The sequence below is a fragment of the Drosophila ananassae genome, assembly GCF_017639315.1.
Source record: "Drosophila ananassae strain 14024-0371.13 chromosome 4 unlocalized genomic scaffold, ASM1763931v2 tig00000073, whole genome shotgun sequence".
Taxonomy (NCBI): Eukaryota; Metazoa; Arthropoda; class Insecta; order Diptera; family Drosophilidae; genus Drosophila; species Drosophila ananassae.
In genome coordinates this window covers 748,598-768,027 of record NW_025319042.1, presented here as the reverse complement: position 1 = coordinate 768,027, position 19,430 = coordinate 748,598, and the positions used below count along the sequence as shown (strand labels likewise).

The 19,430-nt window shown below is 36.1% G+C and overlaps 1 protein-coding gene, 2 non-coding genes and 1 pseudogene across 3 annotated transcripts; 2 read left to right on the top strand and 2 right to left on the bottom strand.

Annotated features, from left to right (window-relative positions):
• Positions 1-2,386: 2,386 nt before the first annotated feature.
• Positions 2,387-2,460, bottom strand: Trnai-gau. Its single transcript has one exon. It is a non-coding gene; the product is annotated as a tRNA-Ile (tRNA).
• A 5,274-nt stretch (positions 2,461-7,734) lies between these two features.
• On the top strand, positions 7,735-8,888 carry LOC123257875. The gene is made up of 2 exons (XM_044717847.1): positions 7,735-8,749; positions 8,810-8,888. Exons 1-2 carry the CDS (start codon positions 7,735-7,737, stop codon positions 8,869-8,871), a joined length of 1,077 nt encoding a protein of 358 aa, XP_044573782.1. The 3' UTR covers positions 8,872-8,888.
• Positions 8,889-11,097: 2,209 nt separating this feature from the next.
• Positions 11,098-11,182, bottom strand: Trnal-cag. Its single transcript has one exon. It is a non-coding gene; the product is annotated as a tRNA-Leu (tRNA).
• Positions 11,183-12,902: 1,720 nt separating this feature from the next.
• LOC123257872 lies at positions 12,903-14,573 on the top strand (annotated as a pseudogene).
• Positions 14,574-19,430: the final 4,857 nt, after the last annotated feature.

Genomic DNA, 19,430 nt, shown 5'->3' with positions numbered 1-19,430 from the left:
ACATCTTCCACTGTTAACAATTCATTTAAATGAGCTGCGCAAATCACAGACATTTTTTCTTTGTTAGCATTAGTAAAATCAACTATTAATTTTGCAGCTTCTACTATGCCACTAGAGTATATAATAGCAACAGGACCGGAAAATTTGCCTGATAAATAAGAGAATTTACCAGTCCTTCCCAAAGCCAAGCGCGCTAGAGTGTTTTTAACTACTAATACATGGAGGTAACAAACTACCTTTAAAGGGATATCCTTTAAAAGATTTGACCCGTAACAGCTCCTAATTATGCCACTGAACACTGTAGTTACCGATAAAAGATCAAGTTAACGTAAATAATCCGCTGCTAATATTCTTTGCTAGATATATTAGAGTAATATGCCTCATCCCAAAACATTATTTCTAATTCCAGCCCTTTCTTAAAAAACTCATACATCCTCTTTTTTTCACAGTCACTAGCTTTTTTATATAGCTTATTTGTAATATCAGTAATCTCATCAATTACAGCATTTACTGTTTCGCTACTATAAATGTTGATCCACTCTTTGTATTTGTTATTTTTAACCCCTTTAGTTGTTATCTCATTTACCATATGGCGTATAACGATTTGGTATATGTTAAAGCAAGAATAAGATGCTACTAAAGCTTCATTAACAGAATTGTGATATGCGGCACTCATGAAAAAGTCAGTAAAGGCAGAACAAGCTCTTGACTTTTTGTGATCATCAGATAGATCACAATCTTCAAAATATTTTTTATACTGTTCTCGAACATAAAATGCTCCTTGTGCCAAATTGATTAAACTACTCATCATTTCAATATCATCAACTCTAGCTGGAACAATTAAAAAAGCACGAGCGCAATCTATACAATACAGAAAATCCTGCTGAAGGTAGAATTTGAATTTTTCATAATCTAATGTATTATTTATCAATTCAACATTAAAAGGGTGTTCTTTTATTTTATCAATAAGATCAGAAAACTCTTTTACAATTACGTTGTACAGTTCTCCTTCTATTTCGTTATACACTTTATAAGCCTCACAATAAAAATTGAATATAAAAATTATTACTAATGTGGTATAATTATTATGAAAAAGCGTGCTATGCTTTAACAATAAGCTAGTATATAAATATGGGGCTGTAAATCAAAAATTTTAGCAATCTAAAGAAATTTTACTATTACCTTCTATATTGAATTCTCTACAAAGATCAGCAGATAAGTCCATGTTTTCCCAAGAAAATCCACCGTCCCTTTCCGACTGTTTACCAAAATGTCCATAACAGGCTGTACGTTTATATATAGGATGATTAAGCGATAAATGCTTGATTATGCCTTTTGTTGATAAATCTATATTATTCTCGATAAACTTTTTAATTACTCCTTCCTCTACCGTATTCGCACCAAATGTATCAATATAGAATGAAGTAGGTTTTGATACACCAATTGCATAAGAAAGCTGCACAAGACAACGTTCAGCCAAACCTGCAAAGACAATATTTTTAGCAAGATATCTTGCCATATAAGCCGCAGATCTATCAACTTTGGTTGCATCTTTTCCGGAAAACGCTCCTCCACCGTGTGGAATATAACCTCCATAAGTATCAACCATAATTTTTCGTCCGGTTAATCCACAATCACTAACCGGTCCACCAATAACAAATCTACCAGTTGGATTGACTAAGAGATTTTCCTCAGGACACATCCATCCTTCAGGTAAAGATGAAACTATGTAAGGGTAAATTATTTCTTTTACTTTTGATTGATCCAAATCCTCAGGGTGCTGTATTGAGACAATAATACTTTCAGCACGTACCGGGAGGTTATTCTCATATGCCAAAGTGATTTGTGACTTTGCATCTGGACCAAGTTTTGCTTCTTTAACTGCGCTCATGATATTTTTCAGAATCGAGTGTGCATAAAAAATGGGTGCCGGCATAAGGTTTTTTGTCTCTGTTGTTGCATAGCCATACATTATGCCCTGATCTCCAGCACCTTGATCCAACCCTATTGCAATGTCATTTGATTGCTCATGTAGCAATATATTTACTTTCACTTTTCTCCAGTGGAATCCATCGTGCTCGTAACCAATATCTTTTATTGTATTCCGTACAATACTTTCAATCCTGCTATTTTTGATGTTAGGCCCAAACACTTCCCCAGCTATAATAACGTTATCTTTGGTGACTAAAGTCTCTATTGCAGCTCGCGCAAAAGGATCAGTGAAAAGGTATTCATCAAGTATTGCATCTGAAATTTGATCTGCTACTTTATCTGGATGACCAGCCGCCACTGATTCACTGGTTACTAAATTTTTATATAAACTCATGTTTTTGCTTATACAATATCAAAACCGCTATAGAAAACACAGTTAGTAACTACTAAATGGTGGGTCTGGGAAGAGTTGAACCTCCGACCTCACGCTTATCAGGCGTGCGCTCTAACCACCTGAGCTACAGACCCATGATTTATTCAAGCTGAAGCTTTCATATTATCTGTAGGCACGATATCAATAAAAGTCTTTTTATTTGCTGATCTTCTAAAGCTGACCCAGCCTTCTATTTTAGCAAAAATCGTATGATCTTTACCTATACCAACATTCTTTCCAGGATGGAATTTTGTGCCTCTTTGGCGTACAATTATGTTACCAGGAATAACCTTCCCATTCTTCTTTATCCCTAACCTACGACCTGCCGAATCTCTACCATTACAGGAACTACCAGACTACCTTAATTGTGTTACGCCAGATACATTTGGTCCAAGGGTTAAGTCAATAATTGCAGCGTTCAGCGGATTCTACAAAAATTCAAAACGCGAAATAGCGAGTGTCGTAAATGATATCTTCAATTTGAACATAAGCGTCGGTAGCATATCAAATAGTGAACATAGAGTTGCTTCAAAATGCAAAAAAATGTATGAGCAGATCGAACAAGAGATAAGTAGGAGTAAAGTTCTACATATTGATGAAACGAGCCATTATAACAAAGGTAAACTCGCTTGGTGTTGGATGTTTGCAAGCAATACGGCAAGTTTTGTAAAATTTACAGAGTCAAGAGGAATGAAAGTTTTACAAAATAGTAAATTCTGCAATCGCAATAGCTTGGTAATAACTGACAGGTATGCAGCATACAATTATTTTGCCGATAAAAACAGGCAAATCTGTTGGGCACATTTATCAAGAGATTTTGAAAGATTAGCACATAGTTGGAATATTGAAGTTAAAGTTCTGGGTTGTTACTTGAGAAACGTGGCCACTGAATTATTTGCACTAAAAAAAGCTTTACTAAAAAGTGAGATAGATGTTTTGAGGTTTGTCAGACGTGCCAGAAAATTAAGAAAACGTACAAAGTATTACTTGAAGGAGATATCTCGTTTACCTGAAGCAATTGGAGCCTCTCGAGTTGCAAAAAATGTTCTGAGATCTGAAAGAATGATGTGGAAATTTTTAGATGACCCAGAAAATATTCCGCTGACAAATAACCACGCTGAACGGCAAATTCGGCATTATGTCGTTTATCGCAAAAACTCATATTTTACACAATCAAAGCGGGGAAATACATTCCTTGAGCGGATAATTTCATTATACTTAACTTGGAAACAAAGGGGTCTCAATCCTTTCCAAAATCTCCTATCTATTGTTTCTTAAACCACTCTCCTGAACGGATACAGAAATAATTAAGGATTTATGACAAATGCTGAAACAGAATAGAGTAAACTTTAAAGCAGATAAACTCTGAAGTGTAAATTACTTAAGAAATAGTGACCTTACCCAGAAAAAGTGGAGAGAAAGAAAAGAGTTTTTTCGGGTAAAATAAAATTTTGGAGGATTAGAAATGGCAAGAGAATATACGGCAGAATTCAAATTGGAAGCTGTTAAGCTGGCAAATGAACAAAGAAAGGTAGGTCAACCAGTTGCAAAAGTAGCAAGAGATCTAGGAATAAGGGATAGTGTATTAGGAAAATGGATGAAGAAATATAACGAAAAAAAGTCAGCGGCAAATGCATTTCCAGATGTAGCACCTTATGACAAAGAGAGGTTTGATTTACAAAGCAAGAGTAACAAGGGAAAGAGACATTTAAAAAAAAGCCCTGGCCAGTCAAAAAGAGTAAAATATTTTTTTATATAGTAACTGCTATAAAGTACAGGAATTATGTAGGATTTTCTGCTAGTGGCTACTATAAGTGGACCACAAGAAAAATAAGCAGTAGAGAATCAGCAAATAAAGAGCTACTCGAAGCTATTCAAAAAATATATCAAGTTTCTAAATGTAGATATGGAGCTCCTAAAATTCATGCTGAATTGAAGGCTTTGGGTAAAAGTTGCAATTTGAAAACGGTGCAAAGTATTATGCAGAAAAATGACATCAGGGCTATACTGAGAAGAAAGTTTAAAATTAAAAAACAACAAACAGATAATAGAGCTGTAGCTCCCAATATACTAGATCAAAACTTTATTGTTGATCAACCAAATAAAGTATGGGATTACTTACATCAAAACCAAGGAGGGATGGCTATATTTGGCAGCAATAATTCTCACGTATGGTAGTTAATGAGTAGTGCAATAAATAAACAATTGGTTATGAACTCTTTATTAATGGCCATTAATAGGCGTAAACCTGTTAAAAATCTACTGCTGCACAGTGACCAAGGTTCACAATATACTGCGCAAGGGTATCAATATCTCTTAGCTGTAAAGAATATAGATGAGTAATAAAGGCTGTTGTTACGACAATTCTGTTGCAGAAAGCTTCTTTAGCTCATTGAAAAGAGAAATACTTATTGATACTTCACAACACTCTGCTCAACACACTAGAACTGCAATATTTGAATACATAGAAATTTTTTATAACAAACAACGTCACTATTAACTATTGCATTCCAGAACAATTTGATGCATCATTCTTTTTGTAAAAAACATTCCACACTTTCTCTCCACTTTTTCTGGGTAAGGTCAAATTTCTTCTACTAGGTTTTAATATTACATATGTGTACATCCCCATCATGAATGCTATTTTCGGTAAAATCTCTTACAACGCTCAAAAGCAGAAAAACAAAAACTTGATTTTCTCAGCTAAATAGTGGACCATCAAAAGCACGCATAAATATCTACAATGAAAGAAAAAACTTTCACAATCATCGATGGCTATGGTTTTCTTTTCAGAGCTTACTATGTACTACCTCATTTAATTACCACAACAGGAATGCCAATAGGTGGTGTATATGGCTTTCTGAATATGGTTCTTAAGTACATTGCCCATTCGGACTATTTAACTATAGCACTTGATGCAGGAAAAAAGAATTTTAGGCACGATTTATATCCTGAGTACAAAGCGAACAGAGTAACGCCTCCTGAGGATCTAACTCCACAGTTTACCATACTGAGGGAAGCGGTAGAAGCTTTTAACCTCAGCTATGAAGAGATTGAAGGTTATGAAGCAGATGATATAATCGCAACACTAGCTGCAAAATACGCCAACCACCAAGACTTTAAAGTGGTAGTCGTTTCATCAGATAAAGATTTGTTCCAGCTTTTGAATTACAATATTCTAATATTTGATCCTATTAAAAATATATACATAGATGAAAAACAAATAGTAGAAAAATTTGGTGTAAATTCAAACAAGCTTCTTGATTTATTTTCTCTAACTGGTGATGCATCTGATAACATTCCAGGCGTTCCAGGAATAGGCCCAAAAACTGCCACTAAATTATTAGATGAATTTGATTCATTGAATAATATTATAGAGAACATTGATAACATCGAGCAAACGAGGATTCGTAATATTCTTGCTGAACATAAGGAAAAAGCGCTAATTTCAAGAGAACTTTTATCACTATGCGAAAAAGTAGACCTTCAACATGATATTGCAAAATGTGAAGTTCGCCCTCCAAATATGGAAAAACTATTATCCTTTTTAAAGAAGTATGAATTCAATTCTTTAATAGGTAAAATGGAAAAGCTTTTTTCCTATAATGGGTCTAGCACAAAAGAGAAAATAGAATATAGTAGTGAAGAGTTAGAGAAATTTTTGGAGCATTGTAGATATGAAGGCAAAATTGCAATTCATTACCACCTTGAAAACAATGTATTAAGTCTATCTTATAGCGAAAGTAATATTTTTTATATAGAGCAAGACAGCATACAAGATGCACTTATTACAATTAACTCAACTTTACTCTCAAATGGAGTGCTTAAAATAATACATAACATTAAAGAGATCAGGAAAATCTTCCCTGCAACAGAGAAGATGTTAGATTCAGTTGATGATTTGATGATAATGTCGTATAGCTTGGATACAGGAAAACACGATCACAGTATTCCAAACATAGTTGCGCATAATTTGAGTGAAAATGCAGAAATTTTCTCGGCAAAAACTTTAATAGCAATTCATGAAAAGCTAAAGCAAAGGTTATTTCAGGAAAAATTGTTCACAATTTACGAGCGCTTCGATAAGCCACTTATGAAAGTAATATTTGATATGGAGAAAAATGGGATATTACTGAACATACAAAAATTACAGGAGCTGTCCGATAAATTTCAGCAGGTAATTGCCGTGCTTGAAGATGAGATATATAATTTGGCAGGAGAAAGATTTAATATTGCTTCGCCAAAACAATTAAGTGATGTTTTATTCAACAAAATGGGGCTTAATAAAAAGAAAAAGTCAAAAAAATCTGGATCGTATAGCACCAATTATGAAGTTCTAGAGGCACTCGAAGAAGAAGGGGTAGAAATCGCAAGTAAAATCTTAAATTGGCGACATTTAAGTAAATTAAAAGGCACCTACACTGATGCATTAATAAAGCAAGTTGATCCACTTGATGGTAGAATACACACAAGCTTTTCAACGACTGCAACTGCAACTGGAAGGCTGAGCTCCAGCAATCCTAATTTACAGAATATTCCTATCAGAAGCGAAGAGGGAAATCTTATCAGACAAGCATTTATTGCGCCAAAAGGGCATAAGATAATTTCTGCTGACTATTCACAAATAGAATTGAGACTCCTGGCACACGTTGCAAACGTTGCAGCATTTAAAGAAGCTTTTGCAAACGAACAAGATATTCACGATATCACCGCTAGGCAAGTTTTTGGAGTGCAAGAAATAGATGAGCAATTAAGACGCAAAGCAAAATCCATTAATTTTGGAATTATATATGGCATTAGCCCATTTGGTCTTGCAAAGCGGCTTGGAATTACCATTGCGGAGGCTGCTGAATACATTAATTACTATTTTTCCTGTTACCCAGAAATAAAGGTCTATATGGAAAAAGCAGTGTCTATCGCAAGATTGCATGGTTATGTAGAAACTTTGTTTGGCAGGAGATGCTTTGTGAGAGACATAAATAATACAATTCCTTATGTAAGACAATTTGCAGAAAGGGCAGCAATAAACGCACCACTGCAAGGCACCGCCGCTGATATAATAAAACGTGCGACGATTCAGCTTTTTGACCAATTAAAAGTAGGTAAAATAATCCTCCAGGTTCACGATGAACTACTGGTTGAAGTAGAAGACGAAAAGGTACAAGAAACAGCAAAACTTATGAAAGATATAATGGAAAATGCAATAGAAATTTCTGTACCACTTGAAGTAGAAATAAAAGTTGGCGACAACTGGGGTCTAAATTCCCTTAATTATGACTTAAACATCGTGAATTCTAGGAGTATAAATCATTTGAACTAATACGAAAAATATGTTAGAATAGAACATAGCAAATGCAAATAGGTCAGCCATGACAGGCCCACAAGTAAAAAGTTCAAAACCTCCAAAGTTACCTACTCAGGTAACTAACGAAGATGAGAAAATTTTTGAAAAAGAGGAACATCAGGTAATCCATGATGCCTTTATACAATTGCTAAAAAACAAAGTACAACCTAAAGAATTAAAGGAAGATGACGAGGCAGTACTCGCTTTCATGCTAAGTCAGAATCAAATTATATTCAATAATGTCAAGCTAGAAGATGTAGAACCACTCAGTGAAGAGAATTTTTCTCAGTTTTTACTTTCCGTATTTGAGAAAATTAGAGAGAAAAAATTAGCTAATGAGGAGAATCTCAAGAATGGTAAAATAAAAGAAGTAGTAGATGACTGTGTAGCTGATATACGCGGTACAGAAGCTAAAGATTCATCCATAAAGTTTGTATTGGAAATGCTGCTGCTGCTAATTGGAGGGATCAAAATAGACCCGAAAAATATTTCTGGCTCCTTTATGGATGGGATGAAAGAAAAAATACCATTCTTAGGTAAAGATAAAAAAGAAGAGGATGAACCACCACTCAGTGATGAAGAGATGGTAACAACGTTCTTAAGCAAGATCTTTTTTCCTGTCCTTCTTTCCACTATTCCAATGTTAATTTTTGGTCCTACTACACTCGGAGTAGTTCTTACTGCTATCGGCACAATATTTGCCATAAAAGGAGGAGTGGAGGTTCTTTTTTCAAATGACAAAAAAGGTACTTTGTATAACCCTCATTCACGGGATGAAAAGGAAAGAAAAGAATGGGGTAATGAAATTAGCGATGGCATCAATAAAATTTTAGGAACCCCAGTCGAGAAGGCTAAAGGGAGTGAGCAACCCATTTCTGTTTCTGAACAAATTTCCCAAGGAAAAGAAAAGAGTGAACAACAACCTGTTCCTGAGCAAATTTCCCAGAGAAACAACAGGGAAAACGAAAAGAGTGAGCAGCGCGATCAATCTTGGACAGGAAAGGAAAACAAACGAAGGGAAGAACCACAGAGCAGCAAAGGTAAGACTACTCAGGTTTGCTAAAAGTGAATTGTGTAAGAGATCTGCTATTATTCTATAGCACATACAACAGGAGTATGGTCAGACGGATTTTCTAGCTTACGCAATCTATCATCTATGTAGCATGTTTCCAATTTATCTACAGCTTGTGGTGATAACAGCATATAATCTATTCGCATTCCTTGATTATTTCTGAGTGAATTGCCTTGATAATGCCACCAAGTGAATTGTTGCAAATTTGGGTGAGATATTCTAAACGCATCTTTAAACCCAAGATTCAAGATCGCTCTTAACTTCTCACGTTCTCTTATATGAAAGCACACTTGGCCATTCAATAAGTTTGAATCAAAGACATCAATTTCATCCGGTGCAACATTATAATCGCCAGCTATAATAGTTAACTCTTCATTCTTTAACAAAGTGCTCATCCTTTCATATAGATTATCAAAAAACTTGAGTTTATATTCAAATGCTTGAGAGTCCGGGCTTTGACCGTTTGGAACGTATACACTTCCCACCCTTACCTTCTGATTATTGTGCTTTATTATGCACTCTATATAACGCGCTTCTTGATAACCTTCTACAATGTCAATTTTAAACTTTTCCAGTATTGGATATTTAGATAAAACACAAACGCCATTTCTTGCAACTTGTCCATAGATAGCATATTCATATCCTAACTTTTCTATCTCTGCATAAGGAAATTGCTCTTCCGTACATTTTATCTCTTGCAGCAAAACTATATCTATCTGACTATCAACTATAAAACTACAAAGTTGATTAACTCTTTTACGTATGGAGTTTACGTTCCAAGTTGCAATCTTTAGCATCAGCAATCCTTATTAATTATATCAATTAAACTCTCCCCAGTAGGCAACCTCGATGTTATAATTTTTTTCCACTTGATTAACTTTAAACTATCAGCAATGTTTTTACTCATGGTATATGCAACTGTATTATTCATCACATGAGATAGCCCACTTTTTAGAACTAATGAACAAAATACCCTTGCTGTCTGTGAGGAAAAAAAAGCAACGCTATCAATTTTACCATCCAACAGTAAATTTTTACACCTATTAGTTAGACTCCTTTTAATGATTGTTTTATAGAGTACAACTTCTCTTACGTTAAAATCTTCTTCAGATAATCTCTTTTTGAGGTCACATGATACTTCTTGTCCCCTTATATACAAGAACTTTATTGCGTTTGAATAATGAGCTTTTATGAATGATATCAGACCATCAACGTTGCTGTCTGCTGAGATTATATCAGAAAATCCCAAATTTTTTGCAGCCTGCATGGTTGAATTACCAACTGTAATAATCGGAAAGTCATCCTCTTTGCATATTTGACTAAAAGCCTTTACACTGTTTTTACTTGTAGATATCACAACGTCAAATTCGTACGCAGATATATCAGGATTTAAGTACTTTATTGTGAATACTGGTTCTATATAAACTTTGTATCCATACTTTCTCAATATATTTCTTGTATTGAACGAATCCAATAAAGGCCTCGTTAATAAAATAGACTTCATTCTGATTTATTTTACTACCAGTAAAATAGTACCCTTTATACACAAATTACTGAATAAAAACTTTTATTTTGATAGCTTGAGCAATTATTCAAGTAATTGATGTGGAAGTAGGAGTACTAAGAGCTCCTACCCCAATAAGCCCACAATTTCTGCTTACACTTTTTTGACGCTAATTACATCGAACTCTTTTGAATGGCTTCCTTCAGTGGAATTATATAGCTAATATTCCTGTATAAGTTAATACTTAAGCTTGTACTCTTGCAGTATTTGAAGAGAGATTCTCAAGGGCGTTTTTTGTCTGTGGTTCACTAATCATAGTTTGAACGATATTAGCTGCCATAATAACACAGCCTAGAATAAAAAAAGGCGTAGAAACAAAATAAATAACAGAAGACTCAAAAAGCGACATAGATGCAATACCTCCTATTAGAAATGAAGCACTGGATGCTATATCAAGATAGATCTTTGTTAACTTTTTTTGTCCTGGAGTGTTTTTTATGCCAGATTTCTTATTAAGATTCTGTTGTCGGGAATGATCATTTAGTGACCATATATTTAAAGCAAACGAAAGTGCACTGAATATAGTGCCGGCAATACTAAAATACAGACTTAAGACAGGAATATTCAAGACCAATGCCGCTATGTATCCAATGAAAGAGATAGTAGATAGTGTAGTAACTAAGCGTTTCGAGTAAGTTCGTACCTTCTTTCTGTAGGCTAACTTATCTTTTTCACCATACATAGCATAAATATTACCTAATATGTTATATTATAACATTAATTAATTCAATAAGCAATATGGAAGCTAAGAGTGCCCGAGAGAAGACTTGAACTTCCACAACTTAAAAAGTTACTAGCACCTGAAGCTAGCGCGTCTACCAATTCCGCCACCCGGGCTTTTTATAGTTTACTATGTTAAAGTTAAATAATATACTTAAACAATTTTTAGTTCAAAGGTAATGCCAAATCTAGATCAAATATTTTTTGCTCAAAACAATGTTAATATTAATAACGTATATAAAATAGTCAATAACGCTTTGAGCAATAGCGATGGTGGTGAGCTGTTTCTAGAATTTTGCCAGTCGGAGTCCCTGGTTTTTGAGGATAACATATTAAAACACATGGACTTGAATACTAGAAGGGGATTTGGTTTAAGGTCTTTTTGTGAAGATAGTACATCTTTCGTTTGTTCTTCTGAGATCAGCGAAAAAGAAATTAGTAATGCTGCTTCTATGGTAAAAAGCTCAGTGTCTTTAAACAAGACAAATTCAATAAATTTAAACGAAGAGACAAAAAGCCTATATTCGAGGATTAACCCTATAAATGAAATGGATCTGAATTCAAAGATTAAGCTACTCAATGAGGTTAATGAGTATGTAAGGTCCAAAAATAACTGCGTGAAGCAAGTAAAAATAACTCTAAGTGGAGAATGGCAAGTTGTACAAATAATAAAGGGTGATCACAGATTAAGCGATATCAGGCCTCTGGTACGTTTTAATGTGCTAGTCATTGTAGAAAAAGATGGCCGTACCGAAAGAGGTTCTGCAGGGCATGGTGGAAGGGACTCTTATAGTAAGTTTATTTCTGAGAAAAAGTGGAAAGAAGTTGCAAACCAAGCGTTAGAACAAGCACTGGTAAATCTTGAAGCAATTCCAACTCCAGCCGGAGAAATGACAGTCGTTTTAGGTCCAGGCTGGCCAGGAATATTGTTACACGAAGCCGTGGGTCATGGACTTGAGGGCGACTTCAATCGCAAAAAAGTCTCAGCATTTTCAAATTCTGTGGGTAAACAAGTAGCAGCTAGTGACATCACAGTAGTTGATGACGGAACTCTGCCCAATTTGCGCGGCTCTATCAGCGTAGACGATGAAGGCACTCCACCCAGTTATAATATATTGATAGAGGATGGGATCCTAAAAGGATACATGCAGGATCATATGAACGCTAAACTCATGGGTGTAAGCCCAACTGGTAATGGTAGAAGAGACAGTTATAAAGAAGTTATTATGCCGCGCATGACAAACACCTATATGTTGCCCGGAAAGTATACACCGAAGGAAATAATATCTAGCGTAAAGAAAGGTCTATATGCAGTAAATTTCGGTGGTGGGCAGGTTGATATAACGTCAGGAAAATTTGTTTTTTCATCTTCGGAAGCTTACCTAATAGAAAATGGCAAAATTACACAGCCAGTAAAAGGAGCAACACTAATTGGTGACGGTCCAACAGTGTTGAAAAAAGTATCTATGGTTGGTAATGACTTAAAGTTAGATCCTGGTGTTGGCACATGCTCGAAAGATGGACAAAATGTGCCCGTTGGAGTTGGTCAGCCGACACTCAAAGTCGACGCAATAACTGTTGGTGGAACTGAGATATAGATAAGGGCTAAAACGGATTCCAGCGCACGGCGCACAGCTGTACAAACATTATGATTTGGAAGCAATTGCCACCAATAGGGTGTCATCCCAGTGTCTGGGCACTGCCTTTGTGTTTGAGGCAAAACTGGCTATAACATTTAACACACTGCTTTCGCAAATAAATGTTCGTACAGTTATGTGTCAGCTACTTGGATGACACTTTTGTACTTGATGCAAGATTATATCTTGAAAAAATTAAGTTTTAATGCTATAAAATAATTGTAAATTTTGTCTCCGTGGTAGCTTTATGAATGTTGAAAGTAAAAAAATACACGATGCTAAAATAAAATTACCAATATTTCTTGATTATCAATCTACTACTAAAGTAGATCCCCGTGTTTTAGAGGTGATGATACCTTACTTTGGTGAGTTCAGCAATGCACACTCTCGCAGCCATTCATTTGGTTGGACTGCTGAAGAAGCAGTGGAAAAAGCAAGGAAACACATCGCTGATCTGGTGAACGCAGATAGCAAAGAAATTATCTTTACCTCAGGTGCAACTGAGTCAAATAATACGGCAATCAAGGGTGTTGCTCACTTTTATAAAAATAAAGGAAATCATATAATAACTGTCTGCACGGAGCATAAGTGTGTTCTGGATTCTTGTCGGCATCTGGAAAATGAAGGCTTTAAAGTTACATATTTGCCTGTTAAGCAAAACGGAATTATAGATTTATCAAAGCTTGAGGAAGCAATTACTGATCAAACAATCCTGGTTTCAGTGATGATGGTAAATAATGAAATCGGAGTAATTCAGCCTGTCAAAGAAATTGGTGTAATATGTAGAAAGCATAATATATTTTTCCACACAGATGCAGCTCAAAGCTTTGGAAAAGTTCCAATTGATGTTAATGAGATGTGCATTGATCTTATGAGTCTCTCTAGCCACAAAATTTATGGACCTATGGGAATAGGCGCATTATATGTACGTAGAAAGAATCCTCGTGTTAGGCTGATACCACTAATTAGTGGTGGTGGACAGGAAAGAGGCATGCGTTCTGGAACAGTTCCAACACCTCTTGGTCAGTTGGTTTTGGTGAAGCGGCACGTATTGCTAGAGAAGAAATGAAAAAAGAAACAACTAGAGTGGAAGAATTAAGGGATATTTTGTATAACAAGATAAAAGAAGCGTTTCCTGATATCGTTTTAAATGGTGATTATGAAAATAGAATTCCTGGCAACCTAAACTTGAGCTTTCCCTATATTGAGGGTGAGTCTCTCATCATGGCAATCAAGGATTTAGCAGTAAGTTCTGGTTCTGCGTGCACGTCTGCGTCTCTTGAGCCTTCCTATGTAGTACGGTCGCTAAATAATGGCCATGACCTTGAGCATTCATCAATTAGATTTGGCCTAGGCCGATTTACAACTAAAGAAGAAGTTTTGTATGCAGCAGATCTTGTTGCTAAAAATGTTGGCCGACTGAGAGAAATGAGCCCACTTTGGGAGATGGTACAAGAAGGAGTAGATTTGAACACCGTGAAATGGGACTCTCATTAAATGTATCCGTTCCAACTGCAAATGCACTTTGAAATTACTCTGTACCGTTCACACTTAATTCTTCAATCTCACTAATAGAAAGGCCAGTAAACTTGACAATAGTGTTGACATCAACATTATTAGCCAGCATTGCTTTTGCGACTTCAATTTTCCCTTCCTCTTTACCGATTTTGATGCCTCTTTCTTCGCCAATTTGGATGCCTTTTTCAGTAGCAAGGTCAAGTCTGTATTCAAGAATGGCTTCTTCTTTCCGTAGATCCATTATTCTTTCTTCATAAGCTACTAAATCTTTTTCATTCCAGCTAAACCTGTCTAATTCATCGTAGGCTAACTTTATTATTGGTGCTTTTTCTGCTATTTTCCTTAAGTCTTCTTCCGTAGTTTCATCTGCATATTTGAAGAAAAATAACCAACGATCCACTATGCTTTCTAGCTGTTCTTCCTTATTCTTAGGAAATTTAGGTAGTTCAATAAATACAAATTGAAAATCTTTTAAGTCATGCTCATTGGTTTTCTCATCTCTTATAGTGTGGCTGGATATATAATCAAGCTTATCAGGAAATAAATTACAATTAGAGATAGCAATAAAGAAAACCTTCTTTAAATCAATGTACTTACCAGATTTATCAGCTTGCCTTGAGTAAGCCTTAGCAGCATATAATTGAGCTCGTTTTTCGAAGCCTTTATCGCGAGTAAGCTGGTCAGGTAAGGAAGCAGTATTACTACTACCCCCTCCCTTAGAAACGCAGCATGCAGGTTTCCCCACACTACGCTTGAGCCCCTTATCTAAGTTCTTCTTTTCTAGAACCGGCTTGTCCTTCATGATTCCTCAGGAAACATCATTCTTAATGGTGACACCAACAGTAGAGAACCTTCTCTTGAGAAAGAGCTTGCTAACATTCTTGTTCGTTTCACTCTCTCATCAAAATACTTTTTCCATTTTAAGTCAAGGGGATTTGCATCCGCTCTGATTTTAACATGTCGTCTGATAGGTATATCAATCAGCTTAAGCAGTCTTAAATACCGTATCTCTTTTGGTTTGTTCTTGCATATGGGTGCAGCAAAGACCCATTGGCGTTGACTCATTACTTTGAAGTAACGATTCTTTATCCAACGTAATCCTTTACGAGGATGTCTTTTCTTTGCCCATTTCCATAAACTATGCCAAATTTCATTGTCGATCTTTCTAAACGCTTTTTTAGCACACACATGGTGATAGTAATTTCCCCATCCTCTCAGTAGAGAGTTGAGTGACTTAATTACTATAGCCTGAGTGTTCTCTATATTTGCTTTTATCAATGTACGTGCTTTATTAAGAAGTCTTTTAATACTTTCTTTCGAAGGTTTAATAATTAACTTCTTATTATATCTACGTACATTACAACCAAGAAAGTCAAACCCTGTTGTGATAGATGTAATCTTTGTCTTCTCTTCTGAAAGAATTAAACCTCGCTCATGAAGAAAAGATGATACTAAAGGCTTAACTTCATTTTCCAGTACTTCATGTGTGAAACCTGAAATAATAAAGTCGTCTGCGTATCTGATTACGTTCACTCCACTTCTGATTTTGTTTCTTCTTCTACTGCCGAGTTTACCAAATCGACTTTCCAATAACTTTTCAAGTCCGTTTAAGGCTAAATTGGCTAGTATTGGAGAAATTATACCACCTTGCGGGGTACCTGCAGTTGTGGGATACAGAGTTTTCGATTCTAGGAAGCCAGCTTTTAACCAACTATGCAGAATTTTCTTCTCCATAGGAATATGCTTCATAAGCCATTCATGATTAATGTTGTCAAAGCATCCTTTGATATCACCTTCAAGTATCCATTGTAGTTGATTACGACTTGCCAGTAACAAATGACAAGCTACTGTAGCATCTGCACAGGATCTTTTAGGCCTAAAGCCATAGGAGTGACGATCACTGATTGTTTCAGCTATCGGTTCCAGAGCAAACAGATATAATGCTTGCATGGCTCTATCTTTTATCGATGGTATTCCAAGAGGTCTTCTTTTGCCATTAGATTTACTGATATAAATCCGTTTTAGCGGAGAAGGTTTATATCCTCTTTGCTTTAACTGCTTTATTCCTTGAAATTTAGCATTGCAAGTTGACCATAATTGACGATCTACACCCGCTGTGTTTTTTCCTTGGTTTTCAGTTACTCTCTTAACAGCCAAAGCTTTTCCGCTAAAAGAGCGTGTGAGAAGATGTTGTAAAGCTTTTACCTTACCCCATCTTCCTTTTTGGACAGCCTTAACAATACGTCTTTGTAGCCTCACAATAACTTTCTGGCATTTCTTCCATGGCAACTGCTTCCATGCTTCAAAGCTTTCGGTAGATGCACTTACAGGTTTACTTGTAATCATCTGCTTTCCTACCTTAAGTGGTTAACAAAGTTTCTTGTCACGAGGGACCAAACGGAAGTCTGCTCGTTTTCACGCGAATTAATGTTACAAATTCTATCCATTTCGTTACAAAATGGCATTCGCTTTCTCCATTCTCCTTTACCTGCACTTCCATCAGCATTCCTTGCGGTTTGCTTGCCATGTAGGCGAAAATACAGGCTTACCCTGTTCCTTCTGTCATACAACAGTGGGTTAGGTGACTTCTCTATACCGGTGGAGTTATTATTTGCGTACATCTAGAAATGAGAAATGTAACTTATCCACATTACCTTTTTGGTTAGAGCTTATCAGCATCTTTAGCTCCTTCATAATTACGATACTTTGAAGTTTCACTTACGTTCACCATACCACTAGCCTAGCTCTCCAACCACATGATGCTTGTAGTTTATGCTCCTCTCACGATTGAGCATCTTCTTTTTCAAGAGGAGGTTCATTGTCCGCATCGCTTGGCACCAACCGGTTGCCCGATTCGCACTGATGCGTAGACTCAGATGGCAAAACATCTGGTTTAATAAGTTTTAGAATCCTTTCAGTTTCTTTCTGGAGGAATTCCTCTCCTTTTAAACAATATGACCGAAGACTTTCAGGTCGCACCATTTCAATCACATACCTGGCCCCACTAGAATCCCTGCAAAGAACATCAACTATACTTTGTTTATCAGATGCAATTTCAGGATCCATTATAGTACTGAGGAATTCCACTTCTTGTATAGTATTTATCTCAGTAAACCCTAAAATATCATTCAAAAAATGTATGAGAATATTCTTATTTTTTTCAGTGCCAAATATTTTTTTGAAGGTCAAATCCAGCTTAGGGTCGAGAAACTTAGATAAAGCCATAGCCAAAGTGCTTAAAAATATTAATAATTATACACTATTATTAACAATTATTCAACCATATTTTTGAAGATAGCTATGCCGCCGCGAACCGTCATACCGCCGCGGTATCTCTAGATCCCGCTAACAAGCAGCGGGATGACGAATTACTTAACCGTCATACCACCGCGAACCGTCATACCGCCGCGGTATCTCGGCATAGATTCCGCTAATTAGTAGCGGAATGACGATTGTGTATCGTGTTTTGCTAAAAATCACAGAATGCAGTCTGGTTACATTACTCTAGCTATACGCAACAACTTTACTTTCAACAATTTTGTGAGCAATAATACGACTTTCACAATCAATATTTATTATATCAGATAGTGAATTAATATCGGTATAACTACCAAAACTTTCCATTGTTGATTCCACTACCTCTACTATTTCCAAAAAGCCGATTCGTGACTTCAAAAATTCATTAACAGCTATTTCATTTGCAGCATTGAGCACAATACTGTTTGTTTGTGGAGTAGAAGAGTTTAACACTTCCATGCTAAGCTTTAGCACAGGGAAATGCTTATGGTCTGGCTCTTGAAAGGTCAATTTTCCTTGCTTTGTTAAATCTAATTTATAATTTAAAACTAATCTTTCTGGCCAAGATAGAGCATATGAAATAGGAATTGCCATGTCAGTTTCTGCAAGCACAGCAAAGTTGAACCCATCCTTATAAGTTACAATTCCATGTACTATTGACTCAGGATGCACTACTGCTTCAATTTTATCCGGGCTGATGTTAAACAAGTTATGTGCTTCTATTATCTCTAGTGCCTTATTCATCATTGTTGCGCTATCAACCGAGATTTTCTTTCCCATATTCCAAGTGGGGTGACTAAGCGCCTGATCTACCATGATATTTCTTAATTGCTCAAGGCTATAATTTAAGAATGGTCCACCAGAAGCAGTAAGTATGATCTTTTCTACGCATTTGTCGTCATTTTGCAAAATTTGAAAAATTGCATTGTGCTCAGAGTCAATAGGGATTATTTGTACATTTTTTTCTTTAGCTTTTTTGAGTAATAACTTTCCACCGCAAACAATGCTTTCTTTGTTTGCCAATGCAATGACTTTGGTACCGCTTTCTATAACCTCCATAACTGGCCCAAGGCCTGCAATGCCAACTATTGCAACAACTGAGAGATCAACAGGTATAGCAGCAACATTTGTAGCACCAATTGCTATTTTTACATCTGTACCAAGTAGACTTTCTTTCAAATCTTTGTAAAGTCTTTCATCGGAGATAGCAACATATTTTGCATTCAGCAGTTTTGCTTGGTGTGCCAGTAGAGCAAAGTTCGAATGGGCACTTAGTGCTTCCACTTGGTATTCTTCTTTTCTCTTTGAGAGCAAATCTACAGTCTTTTTTCCAACACTTCCTGTTGACCCTAAAACTGAAACCTTTTTCACTAAGACAAACTCATAACAATAGCAACTTTTCTTGCGAACCCAACTATTCAATAGTTTTTAAGCGTTTAACCAAGTTCATGCCCGTGGTCATCGCCAACAGATGGTGAAGGACCAGGTGAAAAAGATTGACCATGGTGATCACCTGCATCATGCATGTCTTGCAAACCATCAGCATTATGAGCTATTTCGTTATTGGCATGAGGGTAATCATCTGAGTGATGTCCATCATCACCATGAGCCATATCCATTCCTTCTGATGGCATATCTTCCCCACCTCCACCTGAAAAATATTCTGCAAGGCCTTCAAGAAATTTTATGCCAAACATATTACCTGACTTTCCAAACAATGTTACTAAACTACTGCCACTCACCAAACCTTCAAACACGTTACTATAAGCAGCAATTGCTCCTTCATGAAAGTTGAACAACCATTTCATTCCATCGACAACTGTTGAAACAGAGTCACTATGACCAAGACCAAAACCACTTTTCTCACCAGCAGCCTCTTGGTGTTGCTGCTGCGCTTGCCATTCTGCAATGTT